Source organism: Doryrhamphus excisus, linkage group LG9 (genome assembly GCF_037039965.1).
Source record: "Doryrhamphus excisus strain RoL-2023G ecotype Guam linkage group LG9, RoL_Dexc_Guam_v1.1, whole genome shotgun sequence".
NCBI classification, from domain to species: domain Eukaryota; kingdom Metazoa; phylum Chordata; class Actinopteri; order Syngnathiformes; family Syngnathidae; genus Doryrhamphus; species Doryrhamphus excisus.
Window position 1 is genome coordinate 8,202,286 of NC_136365.1, and position 26,075 is coordinate 8,228,360.

Here is a 26,075-nt window from a genome sequence, read left to right on the forward strand (position 1 = left end):
AGCAATTCGTCCACCAAGTAACATTCCATCCTCCTTCACATCGAGAGGAGTCAGTTGAGGTGGCTCGGGCATCTTGTCCGGATGCCTCCCGGACGCCTCCCTGGTGAGGTGTTCCGGGCATGCCCAGCTAGGAAAAGGCCCCGGGGCAGACCTAGGACACGCTGGAGGGATTATGTCTCACAGCTGGCCTGGGAACGCCTTGGTGTCCTCCCGGTGGAGCTGGAGGAGGTGGCCGGGGACCGGGAAGTCTGGGCTTCCCTACTAAGACTGCTGCCCCCGTGACCCGGACCCGGATAAGCGGAGGAAAATGGATGGATGGATGGATAAAAGTAACATTCCATATTCCATAATGTGGTTTACATAAAGCGATGCTACAGCTCCATACCGTCACATTTTGGCCTGTTTCTCCTCTTCTTTCTGATGGCTTTGACTTCGTATTTTCTGTGTTAAGTTGACACAAATTAACAGTACTTATCATCTCGTACCGTCACCCCACCCCAGCAGCACCCGTACCCTTTTTATACTTCTTTGGTTTTATCCACATCACGTGGTGAATGTTTGAGTATTAGTAAATAGATTTTATTTTCTTGACCCTTCCGCAGCGTATTCACGTATTCCTACGGCTTGCATGCTCTGAGGAAACCACAATATATAGTACATTTGTACATACAGCGCCCCCATTGTGGTGCCTAACCGCGACAGACAGCACCTTTAGAAGGTAATATTTGTAAAGCATGCTGACAGAAATAGTTCATACTAATGACAAATGTCTCAACATCAGAAGATCGACTTACACCTATAAGTCAAATAGTCAAGTTCTTATGTATTCAAACTTTATTGCAAATTAAATTTGCAATGTCACATTGTTTTGCTTCTTCTGTCTTGTGCAGACCGAATGAGGACGTCACGGGTACACATGACCCGATTTTTTTCTTCATTAGATTGCCTTCCCCCTTGTTGATATCACCCTACAATGTAAACACAAGATGTGCATTGGTAATTTGATACAAAGAGAGAAAGAAAGATGAAGAGATATAAATAATGAGAATCAAAATCTTAATGCAGCAGCAAGAAGCTGAAATCAAAGAGGAGTCTATTGAAGTGTGAAAGATGCAAAGAAAGCAGCATTAACTCATATTAGGACCCCCCTCCCACACCCCCCAAACACACACACATACATACGTGTGTGGCTTATCAATGGTATAGTCTTGGTACACATAGAAGCCTGACTGAATTACTGTAGTGCAGTGGAACCTTGATAAGCCTCATTAAGAGAAGTCCAAGAAATGTACAATAAATCCAATGAATCTGTTCCGAAAAATGTTAACGACAAACACGATTAGAAATGCAACATTTCAGGTTAGATTTACCTCACTGAAGACGGAATTCTTGACCAACTGAAAACAGGGAGGTGGTGGTGGTTGAAGTAAAATTTAGGAATTTATTAATGAATTTATCAGTTATATATATTATATATTTTACATTACAGTATTACATTACATTACATTATTTACATTATATATATATATATATATATAATATATATGTATATATTATATATATATTTTATCTATCTTTTTTACTTATCCCTTTATCCCTATGAATATTTTCAAGATTATGGAATGACATCATAGCTAACATTCACTAGCGGATCACACAAATACACACTGACAGAAAATTTTGGGGCTTGCTGGATCCGCCACTGGATATTTTAATGCACATTTGCTTGACATAGGATAACATTTGTGCTGCACACTGATCTGTTTTGTTGTTTTTTTTTTTCCTTTGGAATAATGAAGTTATACGTTGTTACTTTGTATAGTTTTTTTACCTTCCTATTTTTTAACCTGGTATATATAAAAACGGGGGGCACGCATGATATTATGAACAAAACATGAAATAATACTAGCAACCATTCCAAAACCGTTTGGTCACAATATCTTTTGCGCATTAACGGACACCTTTGCTTAAATTGTTATTGATCAAATTCATGATGGAATTCATATTGGTGGCTTGTTGGACGAGTGTGTTGTCAAACTAGTGAGCTGTCTGACCCCTGCTGTGTCAGTGTAGTTGTCTGTCGGACTTCTGACCAGTGGTCCGTCGGGTTAAGAACACAGTTGGACTCACGCAGTGTATTAACAGAACACAACAAGACACGCTTCATTTTGTACACTAACCAGAGAAAGCATGCAAACCGAGGAAACATTTTGGCATACATTTTCAACGTTAACCAAGGTTCCACTGTACCTGGTGGTGTCAGTGTGAAAGTGTCTTGAGGCTTCTTGAGGAGAGCCTAGTCAGTACTGTGCATTGTAAAATAAGTGGTAGCATTGTCCAGTTTACCTTTTTTTCTCAACATCCTCAATTAACTCGGGCAATCTGGTATTTTGGGTTTCTGGCAGGAGTAAAGCCACTAAACCAGAAATCACTGCCATTGTGCAGTAGGTCATGGACGGTAGGAGATGCCACACATCCTCCAGAAGCATGATCAGTGGAGATATGGACACAGCCAGCCGTGCCACAAAGGAAGTGTAGCCTAAACCATTCTGTCTGGATAATAACAGGTTAATGTTAAGCAACAAAACAAAAGAAATTGTTTGCTTAGTGCGTTGCTGACTAACCGTATGACTGTCGGATAGAGTTCAATTGTGAAGAAGAATATGACTGTGAATGATACTTCGGACATGGCTTTTCCTAGGACTCCAAAAACTGTACGGATCACCCACTTCTCTGAGGGAAAATATGAAAATATATTGTATGTAAGTCATGCCTGTGACTGATTAGAAACTGTTATGGAGGGAAAAAAAGAAACCTTTTGCAATGAACATGTTGATAAAAAGAAAGAGCCCGGTCAACAGCAAGGTGGCCGACTGGGCCAGCCGTCTTCCATTTTTTTCCAGGAAGAAATACAGGCCGATCTTCATTGGCATTTCGATGGATGCAAATACAAACTGTGTGAGGTATGGGTTTAATCCAAACCCGGTGATATTCAGACTTATCCCATAATAAGTAAATGCAACCCCAAACCTGAGAACATAAAAAAAGACACACAGCGTCATACATTTGAATAATTTGCACATTAATATGCTAGATTGAAAGGCGTTTTTTTGACTTTTATGGAGACATGGAAAATCCAGGTTCTATCCAAAGTTCAGCTATCCACATAATATCTAATCACTTGTGAAGGTATTTGCTCATATTTTGGCTAGCTAACATTCATTCATTTTCTACCGCTTTTTCCTCACGAGGCTCGCGGGGGGTGCTGGAGCCTATCCCAGCTGTCTTTGGGCGAGAGGCAGGGTACACCCTGGACTGGTGGCCAGCCAATCACAGGGCACATATAGACAAACAACCATTCACACTCACATTCATATGCATTCATACCTATGGACAATTTGGAGTCACCAATTAACCTAGCATGTTTTTGGAATGTGGGTGGAAACCGGAGTACCCGGAGAAAACCAACGCATGCACGGAGAGAACATGCAAACTCCACACAGAGATGCCCGAGGGTGGAATTGAACCTTGGTCTCCTAGCTGTGAGGTGTGCTCTAACCACTAGACTAGGCTAGCTAACAATAAAGTTAAAATCAAACACATAGCGTATGAAGATGTTTTTTAGTACGCAATGCAACGTATAGTTTAAACAGTTAAATACAAACACATAGTTTCATAAGTACTGACAAACTTAGTGTGACCCTTAGTGTGACACACACACACACACACAAGAGAACTAGAATGATAACCAAGGCAGGAGATATCTGGTATGTATGATATGGCTTGTTTACAGCACAAGAAATTGCAGAACGTTCCAGACGTCCTGGCATCGTCCTTGCTGACAAGAAAGACAGAGACGGGCCGGTGATGCTGAAACCAGAGCGACGGCGCATGCTGATTGGTCCACATCTTGCACAATCTTGAAATGTATAAAAAGTCGGGCATGGAAAGAAAGGGCGCTTTTTACATCTGCGCTGTATTAAGACCCAACTTACAGTAGGCATACAGGGAAAGCAACTAAGCCAGGATGTCTGTATTAGATATTGTTTGTATCCGGAATAAATACTCTGGTTTTCATATACCGATTTGGTTATTTAGTCTGCCCATATCCTGAATTCGACACCCACAAGGAGATCGCCTCCAAGTAAGAGAGGTTGAGATTTCCTTCACTTGTTAACACATACAGTAATATCTAATTTGTGAAAAGCACACCTTACAGTCTTAATACCTAACAAGGGGATAACCTTTGAGCGCCAGTCACACAATCAGTATTCAGATCAGACCTGTTTTATCAATGAATTGCTGAAATAGAAAGCAACTGAGAAGATACATTTTCCTTTAAATGATCCTTAAAAAAATGAGACTTACCAAACAATCCCTGAACATATAGCAATTTTCCTTATGTTTGATGTTCTGAAAAGATCAATAGACGTGTATGTTCTGTCATCTTTTTTATCCTCTATAGACTCCAGTAATGTCTGAAAAAAAATGCAGTTTCTTTATGGTCATCTTTTCACTAAACCAAAGCAAAATTTAGCAAAATGTACCGTTGGAGTGATGTTGGTCATGTGCGTGGCTCTGTTATTAATTTCTGCACATTGATTAATGTAATAATGAGCAGCATCAACTTTCCCGTTAGCCATCAGCCACCGGGCCGACTCTGGAAGCCACCTGAAGACATTCAGATATTGGAGTAATTTCTTCAGTATTTGGCTCAAACGTAAAAGCTAAGACCTTCAAATACCTCCAAGCCAACAGGGACAATAACAGTGGCGATGTCACAGCCAAAATGAGGGGCCTCCACTCATTCACCAAGTATGCAATTCCAACGAGAATCCAGGATCCGACTGTCCAATCAAGGCTGAAGATTATACCAAAGAGGGTCCTTTGTTCCACGCCAAACCACTCTATATCTGTCAGCACAGTTAACATACATTTAAATCCCCAAAAGCTGTTGTTAGTCAAAACTGGCAATGCAATTGATTAGCATACTTAAAACAATAGAGATGATACTTATTCCAGCAAGAGACATCCCAGTGAAAAAGCGCATAACCACAAACAATATATAGGAATAGGAGAATGCACTTAGCACTGCAAACAACATTGATGAGAGATAGGACAGCAAGAGCATCCACCGCCTGCCAAACCTGGTGAGTAAAAAAAGAAACAAAGTGTTTATTAATTGGAGCAAGAGCTTCTTCCCAAGAATTTTTTTTCTTCTTCTACCTGTCACTCAGAAATCCAAACAAAGGGGCTCCAAACATAACGCCAATGAAGAAGATGGTAGCTGTTGCCTTATTCATGCTTTTCCGGCGGCATACAAGATCCCACTGTGAACCAATGAAAAATGACATGAGACAAAGGTATATGGCATATAATATTCAGTTTACATGCTGATATTAGTATCATATTATTTTACACATGCAAATAAGTTCCTGATAAGTTGTTTACAAGCAACTTTGCATTATGAATATAAAACTGTAAAAAACAAAGATGACTTACCTCTGTTGCCAATGTTGATTTATAGTCACTGTTGTCGTACACCCATCCATTCTGACATTGAACAAGCAATGAGTCGCTACTGCTGTTCAGCATGTGTGGATATCGGGGCTTAGAAAACATCAGACAGGAACTCGGCGTCCCATCCTCCTCTACCGGAATACTAACTGCCAACTTGTCTTCCAAAGTCAAATTTAAGAAGATGCTTTCATTATCCAGAGCGCTGATGTTGCAGTGGTGTGATGGAACCCCTGCCATGAAGTTATTCAGCAGGAAGTGACAAGGCAATGTGATCCGAGATAGGACCTGAATCAGGACTAACCTGATTTGGAATTTTCCAAAGCCATTGATGTCTGACAGTATGTTGTCAAATTTCATTTTCACAGAGTCACCTCGAAGGGGCTCCAAGTAGAAGACATGAAGTGAAAGTCTGCTCTGTGCAAGATACATTTACCATTGCAATGTTAATCATTACAATTACTCGTATCCGTGTCTTCATTTTTATGCAGAGTCGATGCAGCTCAACTATTTTGAACTATTTTAAATTTATGCTACGCAAGGTGGGATCAACATACTAGTAGGCTCATCATGTTAAAGACAGCAGAAGTGTTTAGTTTACAGTAGTTTACAGTAGAACTGTTATTACCTGTAAGTTTTTGTTGCTGTTTATCTGTTAGTTTATGTTCTAAATAACTTGAAAAGTTCTGAATGGATTTGTATGAAAATTGCGGAATTAGGATATGGAAAAACCGATAACATTTTGGGTGTGATCCGGATGACCGTCTGAATACAGAATAAAAAAAAATATATTATTTAACATTGTGAAATATGACCACTTTCTGCATTTGTGCATATAACTCCACAAAAATTGGAAAAACAGTCAGCGCACTTGTTCATGAAATGTAGCTTTCCTGGTACATCGTGCTATCTTGCCAGGTGTTAGCATGGTAACATTAGCATACTAGCATTTTTTTTTTTTTACATTTTCATCTGTGGACAGATATAAACACTTACCACTATCATGCTTCTTGCCAGGTGTTAGCATGGTTAGCATGGTAACATTAGCATACTAGCATTTTTTTTTACATTTTCATCTGTGGACAGATATAAACACTTACCACTATCATACTATGTGTTAGCATTCTCACATTAGCATGTGAGCATCACTAGCATGCTAACATTCGCATAGCAGCATTTCTAGCAAGTTTTATAGGTAGACATTATTACGTTTTAGTATGTTAAAGTTAGCACTGCTAGCATGCTAACATTAGCACACTAGCATTTTTTGCAACTTTCAAGAATATGAACTTAGCTCTATCTTGCTACATGTCAACATAATTATACTAACATTTTTAGTATTTTTAGAGGTGGGTACTTATACACCTAACGCTATTATGCTAGGTGTTACCATGCCATTGTTAGTGCATTAGCTTTGTTAGCATTCTTTAAGTCATTCAAATCTTTCCATGGTATGTTTTCATGGTCAAGGAAACTACTGTAAATATGTAGATATAATAAACGTAGGGAAAATATTTACAGTGTAAATCACAATTCTACAAAGGCACGTTTTCAGAAAATGTCTGCACTGCAATCATGTACTCGGGATAAGGGTATAGGGATTTGTCCTTATTGGAGCTGTGTGCGATGCTAACTCAGCCGTGTCCAAAGGGGCAATGACAACTCTTCTTGCTCTTTAAATAGACTAGCCAAGGAGCAAAGCAGCATTTGAGCAAGTTGGTAGGGGACGTGAACATCTGTAATTCATTACACCTGCTTGGATTAAATTCATCCATCTGTTGGCCCTGTGGAAGAAGAATGCAAAGCTGGATATCGATTACAGAGCCATAAAGAGTCACTTCACGGTTGAAAAAAAATGAATAATGGGTACAGTAAGTAGCATTTTTCTTTTACTCTTCTTTATGTCTGGCAAAGAAAATATACATATATCCTTTTAACATCTAAGTGGATAATTGGTAATCCTGTTTTCACCATTTCACAGAATATGATTGCTTTTGAGACCTTTGGGTTTCTTAAATGTGAAACAGTATGCTTTGTTATCTTAAAATTGACAGTAGATAAATACAATACTTCCAAGTTGTGTTATTTTTAATGGGTATGGGTATTATGTTGTTATTCTTATCTTGATCAACAAAAAAATGATAACATTTCCACCAAGACAGTCACTATTTTCCATGGGAGACAAGGCACCCAGTGCGGAAAAGATGTTTAATTGATTGGTTTTATGTCATGTTTTTTCTATTGGTCCTTGCTGTCACATCCATACTTTAACATCACTAAAAACATTAGCTCCATGGCTGTGGTGATACCATGGAAACAGCTAATCTGCTAGAGGTCAGGCCTAAAGGGGGTCATGCGTCCGAGCTGGAGTTCATTCATTTGTCAGAGATGCTGACTACTTGTTTCCATGGAGACAGGCAACCATAGCCAATTTAATACCTTACTAGGAAGCAGAAATTCTTTCTGGACCAGGAGGGAGTCTTGATGACGTGAATGTGCTGAAATGATGTGGAACCAAGTGTGAGAAGTGGGAAAGAGCCTCAACTTTTGGTAACTTTAACTAACCGAGTAGATAGAAATCCACACACAATGCATTAACCAATTTCTACATTGTCTTGTAAAAACAATACACCTCATGACATCAGTATGTCACAGTACTGTATGTGACAATGTGTGATTTAGTTTGGATTTTTTTTTAAAAGCAAGTCGAACGTGCATATTCACACAATTCCGTTCCCTCCTCACCTGACCGTGTCAGGTCAGTTCTCAAATTACATGTGTGCACAAATAAAACATGGCCAAATGTCAAACCGCAGGCAAGATAGCAAGCAAAGTAACCAGTGACCCCCAGAAACATTGGTACAGTTCCTTACTAAATAATCATAGAGCCTTACAGCACACATATAGTACTTTGCATACAGTACACACATGCAGTAAACCAGTGTTTTTCAACCTTTTTTGAGCCATGGCAATGTTTTTTATGTTGGAAAAATTTTGCGGCACACCAATAACCAACATTATTTGCTTCTTTCAGCTTTTTCCTGATTACGGACTCGCCACAGCAGATCCTTTTGATCCGCATACTAATTTAACCAACAATGTTACAAAATGTCACCACTACCTCTCATGTGCGTCACTAAGTCTATTAGAGGATCGAGGCAATCAGCTACGTGTTGCCACACAGACGAATATTACATTGCTCTTCCAGTCTTTACACCAATGACACGCGACAATGACATAATATTTGCAGAAAATTATTAATACTTGTTAATTAAAAAAGTGACACGGCACGGCACACCTGACGATTTCTCACGGCACACTTGTGTGCCGCGGCACAGTTGTTGAAAATCACTGCAGCAAACACCATCATTTACTTGCTTACTTCCCTATCCATGAGCTAACCATAAGGACACCACCTTGTGGCAAATGTTGAGACGTGTCATGATGAGATGGGCTCCTTTCTGCCAGCCACATACTATTTATTCTTCAGCTCTGGACCAATGTCTCTTGGGAAAGGCTTTTTTGATTCAGCTAAAAATATACTGACATACTGACATAATACAACACCACTGACAAATAAACAAAGGTTTTACTTGTACGGAACAACTGATCCTGGTTTCAAGTCATAAATGGAAATGTTGACAGTCAATGCAGAGCTTATTAGAGCGACCTTCCATGTATAAACAGCAGAATTTGGAGAATATCCAGCCAATTGTTTTTCTTGTGCAGTTGGAAGTGATGGCTGTTTCCCTCATGGTATTACATACCTTTCCATTTAGAGCTCTAATAAAACCACAAAAGGACTCCCTACAATAGAATGAACTCAGTTTGGTGTACCACTAATGCTTAACAAACAAAAAATGAAAACATATTTAATAGCTGTTTCTTTTCCATCTAAGGTACCACTGGTGACATCCAAGATGTTGTAAGTGAATCAGAAATGGAACCAGAAGCTGAAGTTCCTTGTTCGGGCTCCAATGGTTCTCAAGAACGTGGTATACTTGAATCCCTGGCAGAGTCCGATAATGAAGATGCTGTCAGTGAAGCACAGAGAAGCTTTGACCCACAGTCTCCTTTTCCAATGTCTAATGCAGAATGCCCAGGAGACTCAAATTTGCATAACTTAAGTGGAAGTGAGGATGAAGGTTTATACCCAGAAGAGGATGATATCTACTCTAATGAATCGGGAGACACAGCTCCAGAGTCTCCATGTATGAAAACCTCACCGACTTCACCGTCATCAAAACCAGAGTTCCAAGATCCTCAATCTCACAGTGGTCAAACACCAAGATCGCTCTCCGTATGTTCGTCTTCCCTCCATGGCTACGCTTCCACAATGACCCCAGCCTTGACCCTGACCCCAGAGGAGCCCTTAGGAGCCAGTAATAGGCCAGTGAACAGTAAGGTTGAATCTTCAGAGGAAGGAGGGAGCAGTGAAGCACCTCCTGCTGCAGTCTTCTTTGGAATTTCAGATGAGGGTGCTGAGCAGCCACAGAAGTGGAACTCGGAGTCTGAAGCAGATCTGTGCAGACCGGACAGCCACGGGGCAAAGTGGACACGTGAGTACAGTATTGAATTTTTACATACTTTACTGTCTATATAATATATATAATTTGATGGTACTGGCACTGCAAACTTCACAGCGAGGGGTTGTTTATTTTCACATTTGAAATACATTATGTACCACTTATTAATATGGCAAGTCAAAAACAGTTATTTCCCTTTATATGTTTTCATAAGAACACATCTAAAACAGTAAAAATAAACTCTTTAAAGCTCTATCTGTGATTGGCTATATGAATATAGCTACATATGTGGAACCTATTTGCGGAGGACTTGCCGTGAAGATTCCCTTGGCTTTATGAACCAGAGTGGGATAAGAATAAAATATGACCATATAATGATGGCGGCAGAAACTAATTTGATGGACACTAGCATATGTCAGGCTGGTCTGTCATTTGATCCTTCTTCCAAATGTAAGGCTGCAATGGAAAGTGAGCTCCTTACTTTGCTTGCCCGACGGACCTCCCCAAGTTAGCTGTAAGTGAATATGATGCTTTTATTAGTGCTTGCTTCTGCGTAACTTTATGATCTGTCAGTGTGCTTGCTTCGTATAAAATTATTATCTCAATGATGGATTTAAGTTAAGATATTACCAAACCCAAAATGCAGAATTAAAGTAATTATATTGTTCCTCCAAATAACAGTATTCTGTTTTCATGTACAGTATATATTGATTCTTTCTGTCCCTTCCTTTGTCTTAGGGCTTGGTCAAGATGACAGCCAATCACAAAGACAGGTCAAAGAGACCAAATCCAAATGCAAGCGAATTGCTCGCCTTCTAACTGATGCACCCAACCCTCAAAATAAGGGAGCCTTGTTGTTCAAAAAACGCCGCCAGAGAGTCAAGAAATACACACTTGTGAGTTACGGGACTGGTGACAGAAAATTTGACAGCGAAGACCAGTTGGAAGAAGAAACTGAGGAAATTAGTACAGCTGGGTATAACCTTGCCGCGACCAGCGATTCTGAATTTGAAGAGGAGTATTCCGTATATCACCATCAACAGGATTTAAGTCTGAATTGGAGAAGTGTTCGAGAAATGGAAGCGTTACCCGGGGCAAAAGGGAAAGGAGTCATGATGTTTGCACACCGTCGTAAACGGTTGGAAGAAATTGCATCACAGCAAGAACTCTGTAATAAAGGATTACATTTGGAAGCCATGTCAGAACCTGGATATGCAGAACCAAACAATACCTACGACACAAGAGATACTTACGATCATTCTGATTATGAAAACTACACGGACAGACAAGTTCAACAAATGAACCAAGAAAGATCATCGGTTACAAATAGAACAGCAAAACCCTTTTTGGGATTTAAAATTAGCAAAACTGATAACCCAATTCCTGCTGGTGCCTTTCCAGTGAGAATGAAGTCTGAGCCAAAATTCAAGGTACCTGTTCCTATTATTTCAAGTTCACACGTTTGGTCTCCAACTGGAGACATCATAGCTTCCAGAGATGAAAGAATATCTGTGCCAGCAATAAAGACCTGCAGCCTTCCAGAGTCAAGGCGCAAACAGACATCGAGACAAAGATCAGACCCTCGTCGTGAAAACAAAGGGCAAAGCAGAGCTTATATGGAGTCAGAGGAAGACTGTTTTAGTCTTGGTGCTGAAGCTTGTAACTTCATGCAACCCAAACCAATTAAGCTCAAGAACCCTCCCCCGGTTGCACCAAAGCCTGCCATCAACCCCAAGGGTGCACCCTGGCTAAGAGGACCTCCTAGTGAACCCTGTCTTCCATCAAGAAATCCAGTTTCACAACCTTCCAGCTGTCCTGTGGGGCATCAAAACCAGCACCGTTGGGTTCAACCTCAAAAGGTGGCTAACTGCAGGGAATCAGATCAAGCATCAAGTGCAATTCAAATACCTGCCACTGGCCGGGCATTGGTCAGCGCCCCTTCTCAGCCTCATCTTCAGCCAGCCACAAATAGCTGGAGTAAGCAAATGCCAAGACCCCCTGTGAGTATGAAGCCCTACAGTCCGACTTACAGTCCACATCACCCACAGTCAAGAAGTAAGCTAGATAGCCCTCTGAGTTCTGTTGCCTCATCTCCACCACAACCTATTCAATCATTTAAAGCGAAGATATCAATGGCTCCACCAAAAGCCACGACAGGGAAAGAGTTGCTTTCCAAAAGACAGCCAACAACGGAGAAGGTTCTTGGTACAAACCAGACAAGACCCTCCTCTCCATCTTTGTCCTTACCCAATTCCTGGAGATATTCATCCAATATTCGAGCACCACCTCCTTTATCTTACAATCCCCTTCATTCCCCTTTTTATACTCCACCAACAGTGAAAAAATCCCCTCCGAGTTCCAAGGAGAAGCCTAAATCAGCCTCAAAACACCTCAACACTTTAGATATCATGAAACATCAGCCGCATCATTTAGACTCATCGCTGTTCAAGTATGATGCCCCCACGGAGACTAAAAACCTCAGCTCCAAACCTACTCCACCCTCAAAGTTTGACATGACCAAAAACCTCAAACAAAGAGCTACCCACTCCCACTCTCCTAATATCTCAGAGCCTGATTTTGAAAGTAAGTCCGAGGCCTCTGCTAAGTCCTCAGCTAAGTCCTTTGGAGCAGTAAGTTCCCCAAATTCCTTTACTCGGCAAAACACCAAGTCAGCTCAGCCTGTTGCACTCGACGAGCACTTGGATGTGAAGCATGTTGGCTATCGCACAACCACGAAGCAAGCACTGATCACTCATCCTGCAAGCACTTCTTCCCAGCAGTCACCTAGGGATGATAGCATAGCGTCAGCTTTTTCTCCTGCATCGATAATTGCCAGAGGCGCACGTCAAATGGCTCCTCGGCCTAAATTCTCCGCTAAGAAGTCTGTAGCGACAACCAAACAGTGGAGGCCTGTTGCAATGCTGAATTAACTCTATAAATAGCTTTGCTTTGATGATGCAGTCAACACTGAGATGATGGAACACCTTGCTTAAACAAAGCAGCCTATGACTCCACAGTGAGTCCACTATGAGCTTGAGCATGCGGCATGCCAGCAAAACTAGACAAGGTATAAACCCTGGCTGTCTTAAAATAGATCAGGTCATCTTCCATAAACTGTAAAAATAAACCTTAATACTTCATATAGAGAGAACAAGTTGGTGCCGAATGTCAGCAAAAATTTTTGTCAGCAAATTTTTTTTCATACGTCTGCTCCAAATGCCAAATATCAACTAGAAGCAATAGCAATGTGTATTACACTTACATGAAACATACTGTACAATAATAACTCATCTGATAAGCACATTGCATATTCATATTGCATTTGTAATAATAGAGTATGTGAAAGGCAAGTCTGGGAGAAACAGCATGCACTTCTTAATTAGTATATATATATGAATTCATCTTAAATTTCTTCATTCTCATTCCGAAGTCATCAATCTTTATGTGTCCTATTTTTGGTCAAATTTAATAAGATCTGATTTCTCTTCTGCTTTAAGTGACTCAAAATGTCGTCTGACATGAGATGGTTTTCATGCACATCTTGTTTTCAGCACAATTAAACATTTCTTTCCTCTTCCCTGTGCACTTTCTGTGTTTGTCAAGCTTCTATTTATGTATTTCTGCTTTTTCCTCATATTTCCACTGTCATCTTTGTTTAACTTATATGACGTAGCCTAATTAATATATGTGGCATTTTAAATAATGTCAGTGGGATATTATTAGTAAGATTATAAGTCATTTCCCAAAAATGACATTCATTGGACATAATTTAGGTCATTTTATCTTTCCCACATCTACTTGTTATGTGTACTTATTATTTGACTACCTTATGCAGGGATTTTTTTTTTATTACTTTTTTTTTTTAAGTTAATTGCTTTTAGGGGGCTGCACAGCGTACAAGTGGATAGGCCCACAGCTAGGAGACCCGAGTTAAGAGGATAAGACCCCGCTTATCCTCACGAGGGTCACAGGGGGTGCTGGAGCCAATCCCAGCTAACTTCAGGCGACAAGCGGGGTACACCCTGGACTGGTCGCCAGCCAATCACAGGGCACATATAGACAAACAACCATTCACACTCACATTCATGCCTATGTACAATTTGGAGTCACCAATTAATCTAGCATGTTTTTGGAATGTGGGAGGAAACCGGAGTACCCAGAGAACCAACGCATGCAACAAACTTCACACAGAGATGGCTAAGGGTGGAATTGAACTCAGGAACTAGATTGCTGTGCAGCCTTGAACTGAATATACCACAGAAAATATACCACACAAATTTACGTGTCTACTAGTCTCTTTCATAGTAGTTGATCATTTGAATCATATACAGTACATAATATACACACACACTGGCGACCAGTTCGAAGACAGCTGGGATAGGCTCCAGCATACCCGTGACCCTCGTGAGGATAAGCGGTATAGAAAATGGATGGATGGATTTGATACACAACTGTGATAAATACAGCAAATTTTTGTTATGTTATATACGTATTTGTAGAAAAAAAATGTTTTTACATTTTTTTATAATTTTTAAAAGAAAATATTTTACAATTAAATTAATTAATGGACAATAATAATTAAAAAATAATAATAATAATTTAATTTGTTCAGTAATAATTCCCCAATTAATTGCCTATATATTTCAAACCGTACATGAAAATACGCATGTGATCTTGTTGTGTGAACCAGGTAAGTTCTGTGCATATATATTTGGATTAAAGAAAGGGAACCCATTCAAGGAGATGGCTGAGCTCTCTGTGAGACCAGATGGTGGCAGCACAGTCATTACAATGCTCATAGTGTATTTTCTTTCTAGGGACTCCATAGAGCCAGCTCCCTTAGCCTGCCCAGGCGCCTCAGTTCTGGGTTTAAGTTACCAGTGAGGACACCAGGACCCACGTCATGCCTGCAGCAACAACATCAAAAGTCTCTCCACAAAGCAGCCTACAAGCCACCCACACCCTGGGAGGCAGCATCCAGAAGCCCCTTTGGTTTAGTAGACGAGGCCTTCTTCAACCAGGGCAACCCATCGTTGGTGGCCTTGCATGGCCAAGTTGCAGACCCCCGCAGGTCACTGCCTGAGCCTCCAGATGAATGGAAGCGTAAGGTGTCGATTGAGCCTCCACTTGTCAACCAGGGTCACTGTCATGTGACCTCAGCTTATCTGACAGCACCACAGAGGAGGAAATGTACACCTGAGAAAACAGCAGTATATGGGCCTCCTTTTAGACCAGCCCAAACCCTTAAGTCTGCAAGCAGGTCCAAAATTATATAAAACACACAAACAACAACAAACTGACACCCGTTGTATCACGTAGTCCAAAGAGCTTACACTCAATTCAAACAAACAATATACACACATTGTAGTAGTAGTAATTTGAAGTAAAATGACAATTTATGACATTCTTCGATGGGCATATATCAATGACATTCGGTGAAGTGGTGCTGATAAATGGTGAAAGTCAGGGGTGGGCAAACTACGGCCCGGGGGCCACATCCGGCCTGCCAAGTGTTTGAATACGGCCCGCCCATTCTTTCAAAAGTATTTCATTTAAACTCAACATACAACCTGGCATCATGGCTTGAACCAACATTTTGATGGTTTTGTCAATTTCGTTTTTTGACGTGGTCTGTTGTTTAGAAAGTGCTCCTGAAAAAAGGGACACAAGCACATTATTTAAATATAAAATATTCAAATATAAATATAAAATATTTAAATATAAAATAATAAATAATAATAGCAGATTGCGTGACACTTTTACAGATACGATCATACCAGGTGAACTGTTACGTGTAACATATATAGTCTGCCCCCCTGTCAATTTTGTTAAGTCAACTCAGCCTGTGAGTCAAAAAGTTTGCCCACCCCTAGTCTAAGTGATCTTGAAAAATGTAAAAGTTGTGTGGAGTAAGATAGTTTGAGTTATGTAATTATAGATAATTTTCAGGCATGTGGTGATGTCATTGCACAGAATGATTAATAAGGAATTAAACGTGTGAATTTACACCTCCAGTGCTTTTGGACGTCACAAATCTTGCAAGATTCCTTCATTTGTGTCATTGTTGTTGATGAGTAGCTATGCTAAAAAGACAAAACCATAGTAGGTCTCACTTTACAATAAGGTACACAGAAATACAGTAGTTATTGAGGAACTAATGAGTATTGATTAGGTAGATTTGTTTATCATTAACTACTGTAATTTTGTGTACCTTATTGTAAAGTGTTACTCCATAGTGTACTAAACTCTCTACAAATATTAGAGCCATATAATAACCAATATACTGGTGAACACTGACATCAATTGTGCCATTTTTGTGTATGAAACGTTTTGCACAAACTACATATTAAAACATTTAATGATAATGTTGTCTGGAATTTGTGGATAAATAACATTATATTTAAGGGTGACACTTTTGCTTTAACTTTCACTATCATGCCAGGGCAGTTGTACAACCACAATAATCAAAATAGTTACTGAATACCTCTCTGACAATGTCAAAACATATTTTCTTATAGGTCTTGTTGTTGCCAAACAACGGAACTGTAAAAATATCATATAGAAATGCTCTTTTACGTAGTTGCATTAGTATTAAGACATAAAACAATAAACTATAACAATAAAAAAATATATATAAAATATATAATATATGTATGTATATATTTTTTAAAATAAAAATAAAAATAAAAATAAAAATAAAAATAAAAATAAAAATAAAAATAAAAATAAAAATAAAAATAAAAATAAAAATAAAAATAAAAATAAAAATAAAAATAAAAATAAAAATAAAAATAAAAATAAAAATAAAAATAAAATAAAAAATAAAAAAATTAAATTAATCAATTATCTAAGTAAAAAATACTTTAATTATATTAGGAAAGCAGGAAGTGAACAAATGTAACAGTTACTGATTGTAAAAGTACCAGATGGAGGGGTAGGATTTAATAATTTTTGCTTCTTCCTACTCTTTTTGGACATGTGGAACTGTGAACTGGTTATGTGATGCACTCAATTGTAATCTGATGCATGTTCAACTGAAATTAAGCCATTACCATTACCATAAACCATATAGTCAATAAACCACAAGTCTGCTACTGTAACTAACTCACCAGTTGATGGAGGTCCGTGATAATCAAGTTGTATGTGGTCATATTTTGAAAACAACATATTTAATGGTGGACTTTTGCACTGTACTACATTATCTATCGTCAATAATCCCACATAAGAATAATATGAGTCCACAAGAGGCAGATGAATCTTGAACTTGAAGACATGATGCCTCAGAGGTTTTAGTGTAATTCCTTCAGGTACGTTGACCCTGACACAATAAAATAGTTTTATCACTAGCAGGGGATGGGAGGTTCTCCCCTCTCCCCAACAAATGATCATAATTGGACCTGTGTCCGGTTCCATCCTCTACATGCAAGCTCTCCATGCCCTGTGGCGTTTGAGATTGCTTTGGAGTGTTTGTCAGGGTATATTTAGCCTATTGATGTAAGCTGCATTCCATTCACAACAGACACAGAGACACACTGGCAGAGTGGCTTTAGTGTCCACGAGTGTGAAGATCAGGGAAGATCAAACCAGCGACTGTTGGTTGACCTCTGAGCGTCGCCCGCTTCCCCTCAAGGATACTGCTTGTACACTCGGGACACCATCACAGGTAAGCAAGGACCACACAGTGTTTATTGGACAGTGTGTGTTTCGTATATTTAACTCCATCTATGAATTCCATTGCTCTCCAATTAATGTGTTTAATTGATATGCGATATTTGATAACTTGACTTTATACACTCCTTCCTTTTATTTGGGAAGAAAGTTATGATTATTTTCCTGAAATTGTGCCCCAATACTTCAAATACAAAAAATTCTGACGACTTCACAATAAAAATAATGTAGTAATCTCTTTTAGGAAGAAAACAAATGTCACAGCACCTATTAATAAAAAACATTTTTTGCATGGACTTCATATTCATGCATGATATCTCAATGTTTAGTTACCACTACAATGCTAACATATACCAACATTCAACCAGCTTGACAACTTAAACTTAAACTAAAAATTATGTGTGTATGTCCTATTATATTATAACCATACCATGAGATTATGACATAGATTTTAATCTGACCACAATACCACAATACCACAGATTTTTTACCAGTTCAAAGTAAAAAAATATTGTATATTATTGTCACACTGCAATGATAATGATTTAATTAATTTAATTAAAAGTCAATTTATGTAAAAAAGTACCAAATAATCGTAACAGAAAACTAATAATATGAATAAATAAATCAACAAATAATAAGAATTACTCTTATTAATTAAATCGTTAATTAATATTAATGTATGCATAATGGTAGAGGGTTTGAGGGATTATTTTGGATGCAGGGGCACAACCCCATTAACCTCTCTGACAATTGAATACCATATCCATCCACTGCAGTCATTCAAACACATGCAATGACAAAACATAGTCATATAAAATTATTAATAAAAATACTATTTTGTCACTGTGGTGATACTGATATAATTGTAATATTTCAGCATTTTTATTTTAGTGTGGTGTATTGTAGTGTAGTATAATATCGCTGACGTTTTTGTGAATTTGATACTGTGACAGTAAACGTTTCAGTTTCTATTATTGTAATTGACAGATTTATGGCTTTCTCTGTGACAACTAATTGAAAATGGCACCGATCTCTCCAAGTTAATCTTTTGGCTAGTCAATGCTGTCATGTTTAAAAGTCCAAACAACCACATCTAAGGTCCTATATTTGTTTCCAGTACTCCTGCCGCACTCTGACAACCTTGCCAAGTCCACAATGTCACAATTCTGTACAATGCCAGCTGGAGAGAAGAAGAAGCATGCAGCAGCTATTTGTCGAGAAGTCCACGGTACCAATGGTATGGCATATAGCCGAGGCTCAGCGAGCCGACACACTGCTGCAAGTCAATATCCCTCTGAGGGATATGAGTGCAAAATGTCAGGGTTGCTATCTGCCATAAATAAGCTAAGGGGCTGATTTACCACCTATAGAGGCCAATCCTTTGTCTCTGCCCTTTACAAAGCTCTATTTCTGGGTGGGTCAGTGGGTGGGACAGGGGTGGGATCTTGTGCAGCTATGAAGGTCTGTGACAGCTGGTGGACATTCGGTCACCGTTTGCATATGAGACGGCATTGAGTGTATTCGAAAGTAATTCTCAGGGATGGCGGTAACTCACTTTCCATGACAGGGCTTACAGAATATGACATGGAACTTTTTATGAAACCATTCTTCTGATGAAAACACATTCCAATGCCTAAATTTATGTTGTCCTTCTTGTTGGCTACTTTATGGCCATCATTCATCTGCTATTCTTGACAAGAGTTGGCTGCTCCACTCACTAGCCTTTTAGCGGTCATTTATTTAATTCTGTATTATTTATTTTAACTTAATTTAGAAATTATATACACAGATTTAATAGGTACCAAAACAAATGTAAATTAATATAAATTAAATTAGAAAAATAGTTAATAATAAAGTAAATTAACATAAATGAAATTAAGCCCTGTGATTGGCTGGCGACCAGTCCAGGGTGTACCTCGCCTCTCGCCCAAAGAGAGCTGGGATAGGCTCCAGCACCCCTGCAAACCTAGTGAGGATAAGCGGTAGAAAATGAATGAATGAAAAATATTAGGGATGGTCATAATAATAGATTTTGGATTATTTAACTAATAACTATGAATATTATTATTGTTGGAATTGTTATTCATTCTTAATAATTTAATTATGTCTCACACACCCCAAAATATTTTAAAACACTAAATTTTAGGAAAAAATAATTATAGTTTTATATGCAGAAAACAATGTAATAATTCTAAATGCCAAATGGATGGAACATATTGTTGATGCAGACTTCCCTTACATCCTGGTGTGAGACCAAATTTAAATGTATTTTTCACCTTCTTTATCAAAATGGTTGCACTCACAACTTTCTTGGCCCCATTGTGGGTTATTGAGCAGTCATAATAAAAGATGCATGAACAGTGAGTCAGCAATGCCTAGGGTGCTTTTTTTAGGCACTCAATTTTGCTAAATGATACTGTACAGGGCCAACAGCCTTTATTATTGTACAAAAATTGAGACAGTGTGCAAAAAACAACACAGAAGTTTAATAATAATAATAATAAAAACATTGGCATACGAAAACCTAGTAGTAGTTTGCTAGAACGTGACCACGTCAGCTATTGGAAGTCAAGCCACATTAAAGCGGACCTCTGCTATCGCACAACTCCTCCAGGAAGCATTATTATGCTCAATACAAAACTGAAAAACACTGAAAACAGGAATTCAGAACACCCAGAGCTGGGTCCATTCAAGCTGATTCAACAGTCAATCACAGGGCACATAGGCAAACAATTCACACCGTCACAGAGTGGGATTCCATGACCCCACGCTGTCTGCACAAAAGTTAGCCGATACCTTTTGCATGAAAGACACATACTGTATTTACTTGCTTTATTCAAAAGTTATAAAAAATACATCATGCTTGCTGAGTTACTCATAAAATCATTTTTGAAAAACATTTTAAAGTCATGATTAATATTAGTAAAATAATGTGTTTATTAATATCCGACTGGCACAGTGAGCCAAAATGTTGATAAGACAGCAGCTTCTAAAGCTTGAGGGCAAATGCTGGTGTTAGATTTGTCCTGTGTCTGGGTGACAGGCCATTAGGTGGCATTACTCTGTGCCATCTACCCATGCTGGCGTTAAATTCTGGAGGTAGTATAATATTGAGCTCTGTGGCTATTTCCACTTTTGCTGTGTAACAGCTTCGGTAAGTCATTACAAAATGCTGTTCTTGCAGAAATACATGACAAAAGTTACAATGCAACGTGTAACATTGTGTTAGTGATATATGTAATGTATGTAAACTACGTGATATGTTTTACATTTGCGTTGTTGCTCTACAGGGGACGTGATGGATCTGGGAAAGAAGCACAGCACTCCTAAAGACATAATGCTGGAGGAGTTGTCGCTGCTCTCCAACAGAGGCTCTCGCCTTTTCAAGATGCGCCAGAGACGATCAGAAAAGTACACATTTGAGAGCATACAAAACGAGGCCAACACGCTGCTTGATGTGAGTCTGCCACTGAAACAACAAATAGTGATATTTATCAAAAATATATGCTTTGGAAAGTGCAGAAACTTGGATGACAAGCTACTTAGTTGTTTGCCTATGTCTACTAATGTGTGTCTAACTACAAATATGTTTCACCTATGTGCATGACAATTCATGACAACTATGCAAAAGTCTACAACCGCTATTACATATGTTTTTACCAATCGCTGTAAAAACTGATTTGGTTGTATTCCATAAAGACAAGACCAAACATATTGGAACATTCGGCATGCCAATATACTTGGCCATGACTCTGACCTCCACCAAAGCTGACTGGTAAACAAAATGGAAACAAAAACAGGTTACTTCCTGGTTCATAGAGAACAACAAACAGTTGAATAGCACAGTTATGATTTTGAAGCTGGACCGTTTCTTTGATGCCGTAATGCAATTTTGCTTTAAAACCTTTGCAAAGTACTGCAGCTTAACAATAAAAATACAACAGACCTGTTATACTGAACAGTCACCAAAACAGCTCACTGTATTTAAAGGGGACCTATTATGCTTTTTCCACTTTTCTGACCTATAAATGTAGTTAGATTGTTGTATTCTCATGTTAAACGATGCCAAAGTTTCTGATAAAGAAGTTTACACATTTGGAAGTGAGTTTGGAATGGCTCAAAACACTTGGTTTCAAAAGGCGTGGTAAAAATGTGACTTTGTGATGTCACAGAGGGGCGGACTTCCTTATATGGTTCATAGTTAGGAAGCACTTTGGGCGTGTGACCAATCACAGCAGAGTTGGCATGCGGGTCATGGTTGGAATAAATTAAACCAGACCGTTTTGGCAGGAAGCACACATCCAAGGAAATACAGCTGGAATAGGTGCAGATTCTGTAAAATCTAAAAAGTTTTCTGCGCGGGTTATTGTGTGTAACTCAATACAAAGGGTAAAAAAATTAGCATAATAGATCCCCTTCAAAGTTTTGGGTTCCAATCCCATTGATTATACGCAAAACTGCTACAGTGAACTTTATTGTGTCTTGCAGAATGATATTCTAACTGAGAATGCACACATGATTGAAATTAAAGTGGAGGCACCAACCAATGGAAATACTCCTAATCCAGATGAGACACTTCAAGGTAATGAAGCTCCTGTTTTGCCATTCAGTGTACAGTGGATTCCCGCACATTTGCGATTCAGCATTCACAGATTTTGGTCAGAAAATTATTTCCATACTTGCATGCACCAGGGGTGAGATGTTATGGCGAGAGAGCTACACAAACAGAGTTTTTATTATAAAGGGACAAGAGCCACGTCCTCCTTCAAGTTCTACTAATGTGGGTTCTGCTGAATTGGATTTGTAGACTATGCTAATAACACAAAGCTATGGGCTGCAAATGGCCCACGCACCAGACTTTGGACACCTCTGATTTAAGGCTTTCCACTTTTAGTATGTGGAGATGTGCTTTCAGCATTAGTAAGGATTTGAGCATGTTCACATATAATTCATTTGTTGCGTCATACAGTATTTGCCGTATCAGTTTTTCTGGTCATTTGTCGCCCATATTTCCTCCACTGTCACTGTTCCACTGTGGGCTAAAAATAAGACCTACTGCCAAACATTCAAGCATGAGCTAGCGATTATGTAATGTTGTCATAAAAAAACGACAACACACTGTCGAGTCATAAGGGCTTGGATAGAAGCGATTTGAGAGAAGCACAGTTTGTCGCATATCATATTCAACAAAGGCTGTTTAGTTTGTAAAATCTTTTTTAAAAGGATGATTAATTACAAGATTTCATCTTGTGCAATCCGTCAAAGCTCCCAGCTTTAGTCCTGAAGGGGTGTCATCCCATGTGGACATGTTACATGATAAGTGCACACCTCAAGTATGCGCTATTTTAAGACCCAAGTTCATAATGATGGACAAGTCAGCCTGCCAAGGCTAAGAGCTTTCTAAGCACGCTCTCTGTTCATAATCCCATCATAAACCTCAAATCTTTGCTCTGTTGCTGCAAACGTAACTGCTACATTGTTGTGGTATATAATGTGGTACATAAATGATTACATCATGGTCAGTGTTGTTTTTATATGAAAAAGTATACATACCAGGAAACTACAATTTCTTTTTCAATGGTAATCTTTGAAAACAGTCAAATGCGGAATAGTCAAAATGTCTATATTTATTTTTAAAGTGCCCTGAAAAGTAAAGGCCTTGAACTAGAGCTCACATGGTGTATATCGAGAACCTATTTTCTGTCTGCTGATCTTGCAAACAATAGCCGGAGCAAAATAACTGACAATGAAATCCCCCCACAACACCTCAATCCAAACCCCAGTGGGGCAACACCCACTATTTGGGAAGCACTGTTAGACCAATTTCATTCATTCATTCATTCATTTTCTACCGCTTTTTCCTCATGAGGGTCGCGGGCGAGATGTGGGGTACACCCTGGACTGGTCGCCAGCCAATCACAGGGCACATATAGACAAACAACCATTCACACTCACATTCATACCTATGGACAATTTGGAGTCGCCAATTAACCTAGCATGTTTTTGGAATGTGGGAGGAAACCGGAGTACCTGGAGAAAACCCACGCATGCACAGGGAGACTCCACACAGAGATGGCCGACGGTGGAATTGAACCCTGGTCTCCTAGCTATGAGGTCTGCGTGCTAACCACTCGATCACCGTGCCGCCGTTAGACCAATTTAATTGTTCTAATTTCAAATTACGGGCTGTACAGTAGTCGAGTGGTTAGCGCGCAGACCTCACAGCTAGGAGACCCAAGTTCAATCCCACCCCTGGCCATCTCAGTGTGGAGTTTGCATGTTCTCCCCGTGCATGCGTGGGTTTACCCCAGGTACTGTGGTGTTCTCACATGACTCCAAATTGTCCATAGGAGTGTGAATGTGAGTTGTTTGTCTATACGTGTTCTGTGATTGGCTGGCGACCAGTCCAGGGTGTACCCCGCCTCTCTCCCAAAGACAGCTGGGATAGGCTCCAGCACCCCCTGCGACCCTCATGAGGATAAGCGGTACAAAATGAATGAATGAATTTCTAATTACAAAGATCTGAGAATTATTTCTTAACATAAGCAAAATAATCTCCCAACACAACAAATTTAAACTATGGTTTCATTCAACATTATCTGTTCAATTTCAACCCAGGATGTAGTGGAAACCATGAGGTGACTTTGGCTTAATACCACATATTTCTAATTGATGAGATATTTTACAGACAAAGCATGGTTGTGGGGCCTATTTAAGGAAACAGCGCCAAGTCACTGGTACACATACTGTTTGTACCAGTACAGATAAACAGACTAGAGCTGTCCTACCGATTCAGACTAGAATTGTCCTCTGATGTGTGTCTCTCTGACAGATACAAATGCAGAGCAGTTAAATGCCTCCACTATGCCCAAATCCTACCACTCGCCATGGGAGGAAGCAATCCGCGATGACCCAGGCCTCGCTGACACTTTCAAAATGAGAATGCCCGCCATGGACCCTCGACCTGAACTTCCTGAGTACAAATGCTTTAACCGGTAAGACAGGTGTGTGTTTTATTGTAAGAGAACAGGATTTAGAGTGTGGTGTACGTTACAGAGTTGCGACCCCTTATGGCGGCTTCGACAAAGCCCCCCGAGGAATCACATTCAAACTTCCGGAGTTGGACCTCAATCCACCCAAATACCCAGAGCTCCAGGAGCTGGGAATTAAACGGCCGACCTTCAACAGAACAGCCCAGGGATGGATACCCGATGGCACCCACTTGATCCTGCCCCAAATCACCCTAGAGTCCATTCAAGTGCCTGAGTCAGATGATCTGTAATTAATCACAAAGCTGCCACATTTAGGTTCTCCCATGCCATGGACAACAAAATGTTTTACTCAGCTACCTGTCACATTAATGGTGTGTCTGTTGTACACTGAGATTAACTTCATGTAAATAGACAATTGAATGTGCTGCAAATGTTCCAATAAGACTTTCCGGTGGATCTGAACATATGATGTAAATAAAGAATACAGCTTATTTGATTGACTGCACACAATCAAGCACGGGAAAAAGCAAAAATGCTACAATGGCACAGTCGAGAGCAAACCTCTGTCAAAGGTGAATCATTCCTAAAAATGATCGGTCCTGGTTTCAGATACATCTGGAGGATTTGGTGGGTCCTTTTCCCACTTGACACCAATGCAAGTGGACTACAGGATAACAATGAAAAAGGAAATTTTAACTGAATCCATGCCTCTATTCCATTCTTTCCACGCTCTGCAAAGCTTCATGGAAATGAGTTGCGTAGTTTGTTTGGTTATTCTGCTGACAAAGTAACAAACACAATGGCACTCAAAACATGACTTACTCTATGTCCAGTATATCATAAAAATGCAATTAGAGTTTTAAGATTTTCATTGTGTTAATGGTTGTACTTTCTTGAAACAACCACACAAGTTCAAACCGTCCATCGGTGTGAATGTGAGTATATGAATAGCCCTGTGTGTCCTGTGATTGACTGGCGACTGGTCGCCCAAAGTCAGCTGGGATAGACTCTAGCTCACCTGTCACCCTGAACAGGATAAGCAGTAACCAAAGAATAAATGGACACAGGCTCTAGTTAACACTACAGAAATATACAAAAAATAACCCGTGGACAAGCATTAAGAGAGAAACGTTCCAGATTATTGGTTATACAAAAAAAGATTGTTGATATATGTGTGTGTGGAAATAAAAAACTGTGAATAAGTGAATGCAACTTTACTGACATGAATAGAAAGAATTTGCGTAAGTAATGATGGTGACTGTCTAATTTTGGAGTGATGATAGAACCAAAATGCTGTAGATTAGTGCACAGCGTGTGCGTCATGTCTCTCTTTAGTGCAGCGAGAAGACAGATGGAGGGACATTACAAA

The 26,075-nt window shown here is 39.4% G+C and overlaps 3 protein-coding genes across 5 annotated transcripts; 2 read left to right on the plus strand and 1 right to left on the minus strand.

Annotated features, from left to right (window-relative positions):
* Positions 1-827: 827 nt before the first annotated feature.
* On the minus strand, positions 828-6,071 carry LOC131132184 (solute carrier family 22 member 7-like). The gene is made up of 10 exons (XM_058077576.2): positions 5,503-6,071; positions 5,227-5,330; positions 4,993-5,147; positions 4,745-4,913; positions 4,548-4,671; positions 4,369-4,478; positions 2,816-3,030; positions 2,625-2,733; positions 2,347-2,553; positions 828-968 (listed from the first exon to the last, which is right to left on the minus strand). The coding sequence occupies exons 1-10, from the start codon at positions 5,947-5,949 to the stop codon at positions 938-940; spliced, it is 1,671 nt and encodes a 556-aa protein (XP_057933559.2). The 5' UTR covers positions 5,950-6,071; the 3' UTR covers positions 828-937.
* A 1,108-nt stretch (positions 6,072-7,179) lies between these two features.
* synpo2b (synaptopodin 2b) lies at positions 7,180-16,069 on the plus strand. 2 transcript variants are annotated; one of them, XM_058045960.2, is made up of 4 exons: positions 7,180-7,388; positions 9,417-10,076; positions 10,782-12,043; positions 14,861-16,069. In XM_058045960.2, exons 1-4 carry the CDS (start codon positions 7,373-7,375, stop codon positions 15,317-15,319), a joined length of 2,397 nt encoding a protein of 798 aa, XP_057901943.2. In that variant the 5' UTR covers positions 7,180-7,372; the 3' UTR covers positions 15,320-16,069. The 2 variants fall into 2 exon arrangements, with proteins under 2 accessions (XP_057901943.2, XP_057901942.2); XM_058045959.2 differs by lacking the exon at positions 14,861-16,069 and having other exon boundaries at positions 10,782-13,712.
* Positions 16,070-17,581: 1,512 nt separating this feature from the next.
* myoz2b (myozenin 2b) lies at positions 17,582-25,197 on the plus strand. 2 transcript variants are annotated; one of them, XM_058077147.2, is made up of 6 exons: positions 17,582-17,706; positions 18,832-18,951; positions 21,005-21,171; positions 22,203-22,296; positions 24,547-24,709; positions 24,771-25,197. In XM_058077147.2, exons 2-6 carry the CDS (start codon positions 18,870-18,872, stop codon positions 24,994-24,996), a joined length of 732 nt encoding a protein of 243 aa, XP_057933130.2. In that variant the 5' UTR covers positions 17,582-17,706; positions 18,832-18,869; the 3' UTR covers positions 24,997-25,197. The 2 variants fall into 2 exon arrangements, with proteins under 2 accessions (XP_057933130.2, XP_057933140.2); XM_058077157.2 differs by lacking the exon at positions 18,832-18,951 and having other exon boundaries at positions 17,593-17,706.
* Positions 25,198-26,075: the final 878 nt, after the last annotated feature.